Genomic DNA, 5,003 nt, shown 5'->3' with positions numbered 1-5,003 from the left:
AGCAGGCTAAACTCAAATGTATGTGTATTCCAACTGAGAAATAACACAGCTCCCTGAAGGAAACTTGTTTATTGACTGCTGGTGACTGGCCGCAACGCACAGACCATAGGAACATAATTTTCAGTATAGATACATAACTCCTTACATATTAGCCATACATACCACTCACAGTGCTCATGATAACCACTGGGACACAGGCTTTCTGCAGTAACCCTCCATAGCATCTTTGGCAAACTAGTTTGTGGATAGTAGACCCAGGGGATCCATGCACCCTGTGACTTCTGCCAGTTGGCAACAAGCAGTCCCCGGGTCACACTATGCGATGGGTAGGGAGAGAGAGAGAGAGACGACTGAGAATGGGACCCACCAAACCCTGCACCTAGGCCGGGATCCGCTTCCTCTAGCCAAACCCAGATTCTGACAAGAGGAGCGTGTCCCAAGCCATGCCCCTCTCAAAGTGATAGGCACCTAAATCTGGACTGCAGGGGAATGCTTTTCTTCACTGGTGATCCATGAACGGGAAACACAAAATGGTTAGTGGGGGAGAAGTTCTCCTTTATCATTTGTAGCCCCCACAGTCAAGGAACTCACCCAACGTTTAGGAGACTCCGCTTCAATTCCCCTTCCCCTGACTACCATAGCAATGTGTTTGTCCATAGCCAGAAAGTTAGGTCCTTAGGGAACTTACAGCAAACAATTAGATGTTTAGTGAACTTAGGGTGAAGCAGCACCTGAGTGTGTGTGTGTGTGGGGGGGGGGGTGGTTGTGGATCATCGCAGTGCCTAAATCTGGGGCTTAGGGGCCTAAGTCCCTAGGCGGATCTCACCTTTGGTGACCTTCTCAGCAATTATGGAAACATCTGAGCACATGTGTCACTTCAAATAACCCAGTAGGTGCCATTTTCCTTCCATCCAACTCTGATTTCTAGCACAAGCTTAGATAACCAGTCAAGTGACATCCGCATTACCTGTCACCCACTTTGAGCAACTTACAATGCACATCTCTGACAAACAGACCGTCCAGATTCTGCTCCTCTGACTGATGGGCTGGGATCACATGCTCTCCATTTCATTTCACCTCCAGCCTCCAGTTCCTTAATTCATGAAAGCCGCACACTTCCGGACCACTTTTCTCAAGGCTACGTGGACTTCTTTGTTTCTCAGGCTGCAGATGAGGGGATTGATCAGGGGAGTTAGGACCGTGTAGCAAAGAGAAAACATTTTGTTCAGCTGTTGTAGCACCTCAGTTTTTGGTAACAGATAGACAATGATCAGGGTCCCATAGAAAATTGTAACCACAATAAGGTGAGAGGAGCAGGTGGAAAAGGCCTTTTGCTTTCCATCAGTAGATGGGATTCTCAGAATGGCAATTATGATATAAACGTAAGATGTCATGGTCAACAGAAAAGGAGGTAAGGTGAATAAGACGGAGCCCCGAAAAGTCACAAGTTCCATGTTATTGGTGTCACTGCAGGACAGCTTTATCACTGGGGCGAGATCGCAAAAGAAATGGTCCACCTCATTAGAGCCACAGAAGATTAATTGTGACATTAAAACTATGACAATGGTAACAGCCAAAAATGCACTTGTCCAAGACCCAACTGCCAGTTGCAGGCAGAACCTGTTATTCATGTGGCTTGAATAATGCAGTGGCTTGCATATTGCCAAATATCGATCATAAGACATCGCAGCTAGGAGGTAACATTCTGTGTCTACTAGAGAACCAAAGAAATATAATTGTACAAAGCAACCAGTAACAGAAATGGTTCTGTCCCCAGTCAGGAGACTGGCCAGCATCCGGGGCAGGATGGTGGAGGTGTAGCAGGTCTCCAAGCAGGACAGGTTGCCCAGGAAGAAGTACATGGGCGTGTGAAGGTGCTGATATGCCACAACTAACGCAACAATGAGGATGTTCCCGGCCATGGTCACAATGTAGATCACTAGAAACAGCAGGAGGAGAGTGATCTGCAGTTCAGAATGATTCCCAAATCCCAGGAGGATGAATTCTGTGATGGACGTTTGGTTTCCCCATTCGGTGTTTGCTGTGGATTGCATCTAAGAGTCACAGAACAAATCAGAATGGAATTTGAAGATCAGGTTTTATTTCAATGGGTGGCCTTGAATATCACTCCATAAATGTTCAAAACTTCGCTGCCCTTGCAGTTTACCTTTGCAAAAGTGCAATCAAGAGACCAGGCAATAGAAATGAATTGCCTCAATTTGGAGTAGTTTTTTAAATATTCTGGTGCCCTGCTTCATACAAAAAGAAATCAGACCGGTACTTCTCTAGCTAGAGATCTGACTGCTGCTAGGAACTTTTAGAACATATTTTGATCTGCTCTTATATACTACCTTTTGAGATGAAAATTACCCCCCTTTGGATAGGTTTCCCAGACAGTGTAGACATTCCCATATCACCTACCCCAGGGATTGTGAATTCCTTGATTTTCAAGGCACCTAAATGTTAAGTGTTGTAATGGTGATGCCTATGTCCCTTTGTGGATCAGGGCCTACAGGTCGGCCAGATTGTTAAAGGTATATGGATGCATAATGGGATTTTCAAAGGCACTTAAGTGCCTAATTCCCATTGATTGTAATGAATTTTAGATCCCCTAGGTTCTTCTGAAAACCACTCAGAACAAAACCTTTACAAATATGGCCCTACATACCTACTTGGGGCACAAATATTTGGTTCTTCAGTCTAGCAGGTACAACACAATCCAATGGTTGGTGGTTGAGGCTACATACATTCAGAATGGAAATAAGGCATATATTTTAACTGTGAGGGTAATTAACCCCTTGAAGAACTTACCAAGGTTTGCTGTGTATTCTCCATCGCTGGCAATTTTCCATCCCAGTTGGATGTTTTTCTAAAAGTTCTGCTCTAGTTCAAACAGGAATTCTTTTGCAGAACTTCTATGGTCTGTGTTTCTACAGGAGGTCAGCTGATCACAGTGGAGTCTATGAAAGTCTGTCTTTGTATTTCCCCATCTGATTTCAAACATAAAGAATGAGGAAAGGCTGCGTTATCTCTACGGCTGATCTGGATGTTCTTGTATCTCTGATGTGACCCCTCTTCAGTCAAAGTTTTGGAAACCAGGATACTTGTTGCACTCTCTGCCTTCAGTCAAAGTTTTCTTCACTTGCTTCCATTCTCCCAGCAGACATCCTTGGTTCTGAGGTCCTGCTTCATACCTATTGCCTTGTAGGAAGTACCAAAGAGCCTGCATCTCCTCTAATCCATTATTTATCCTTCATGTGAGGCAGAGGAATTTCCCTTGGCATTTTGGCTGATGGGTGCGTGAAATTAACCAAAATCCAATCACTTCTCTGTTCCTTCGACTGAATTAACAGTGGTGGGAATTTCTAACCTCAAAGGGGAATTTGGAGCAAGAAGAATTGCTAACCTCCAAAGACGTCTTTGTTTTTAGCAGGTAGATGAGATGACAATTATGAAGCAACAATTCACCAAACCATGCAGATAATTTTAGTGGTGTCATTGTGAATACTTTGTGCAACTAACTGTGAGATGCCGGCTGTCTAACAATCACAGACAGGCTAGAGTAGGGTCTCTGCCTCCTCAGAAATGGCAGTTGAATGGGCTGAGAGAGGATACACCATCTGTGTGTGTGTGCGTGTGTGTGTGTGTGTGTGAAGGAAGTCATCCTAATCAATTTTTTTTGGCATTAACTATTCTCACATGAAAAATATATGTTAGCTCGATTTCTAAATTAATGGATCATAAATAATGTATTGGGCCTATATGATATGGGATTTACCTTATTGTAAGGATGTAATTAAATACGTATAATGCCATCTGTTTAGGGCCAGATTTTTTTCTTAGTAAAATCAGTGGAACTGTAGTGTAGCACTTCTGACTTAAATCAATTTATTATTTATTTATAGCAGTGTAACTGGGTTTTCTGGGTTTTTCACCTGGGTTTTCTATCTATCTATCTATCTCCATACACACGCACTATCAAATCATTAACAAGAAATGATAATTTTTGCAGTATATGGTGAATACAAACACAATTCAATTTAGGGTGAGCAGATGTCCCGATTTTATAGGAACAGGCCCGATATTTGGGGCTTTTTCTTAAGTAGGCATCTATCACCCCCCACTCTGGCCTGATTTTTCACACTTGCTATCTGGTCAACCTAATTCAACTGCTGTCAGTCGCTTTACAGCAGTGCATCCTCCGTTGTCAGTTGTTGGCTGTGTGTGTGTTCTCCCACTGTATATGCTGTCCCAGCTCTGTGCAGGCAACCAAGACACCACTCCACAATCAAATTATTCAATAAGACCACAGATCCTTTCAGCAATGAAGGCATCCGGCCAGGTTTATTGTGGGCAAGGAAGGTCCTAGTATCCTGTAGACTCTACAGGGTCACTAACACATGTATGCTTGTTATAATGGACCAGCTCAATAAATGGTAGAACTTTCCATTTCCCCCTCGGCCAGACCAAGATGCTTCCTCTGAGACCCTCTTTTATACACTGAGGCAAACAAGTTGTGTATTGCCCCTCTGATGTGTGTAGTTACCACTCCCTGATGTGGCACGGTACCACCCTTTGATGTGGTAAGATACCATCCATTACCTTGTACCAGGTGGTTTGGTCAAAACATCTCTATTCATCATATTAACAAGACATTTCTATCCATTGTGGTGTCATTTGGAGAGGTCAGTGAGCCCTCGTTATCTCCAGGGTGTTAGGATATCCTGGTATCTTTCTGGAATGTGCTTGTGCCTAACATTTCTTTGGGATGTGTGTTTGTTACACCAGCTCTGTCCTTGCCACTTACTGTGAGCCTGCAACCTTTCACAGCCTGACTTCTGCTAACTTTGCTTTATAACAGACTTTGACCATTACTTTAGCTCAGGCTTCATATCTAGCCTGTTATGCTAGGCCTCAGGCCTCATATTGGGCCTGTTATACTAGGCCTCAGGCCTCATACCTGGCCTTTTGTGCTAGGCCTCAGGCCTCATAGCAGGCCTGTT

At 43.8% G+C, this 5,003-nt stretch overlaps 1 protein-coding gene across 1 annotated transcript; it reads right to left on the bottom strand.

Annotated features, from left to right (window-relative positions):
* Positions 1-1,094: 1,094 nt before the first annotated feature.
* Positions 1,095-2,054, bottom strand: LOC137146217 (olfactory receptor 10A7-like). The gene has a single exon (XM_067537416.1). The coding sequence runs from the start codon at positions 2,052-2,054 to the stop codon at positions 1,095-1,097; it is 960 nt and encodes a 319-aa protein (XP_067393517.1).
* Between the last annotated feature and the right edge of the window lie 2,949 nt (positions 2,055-5,003).

The sequence above is a fragment of the Emydura macquarii genome, unplaced genomic scaffold (assembly GCF_026122565.2).
Source record: "Emydura macquarii macquarii isolate MOO-44397 ecotype Brisbane River unplaced genomic scaffold, CSIRO-AGI_Emac_v2 contig_393, whole genome shotgun sequence".
Classification (NCBI taxonomy): domain Eukaryota; kingdom Metazoa; phylum Chordata; order Testudines; family Chelidae; genus Emydura; species Emydura macquarii.
Note: the sequence above shows the minus strand (reverse complement) of the source record. Positions and strands in the feature narration are given on the sequence as shown.

Coding starts and splice junctions, on each gene's coding strand:
- LOC137146217 (XM_067537416.1), bottom strand. CDS start 2,054: ATGCAATCCACAGCAAACACCGAATGGGGAAACCAAACGTCCATCACA.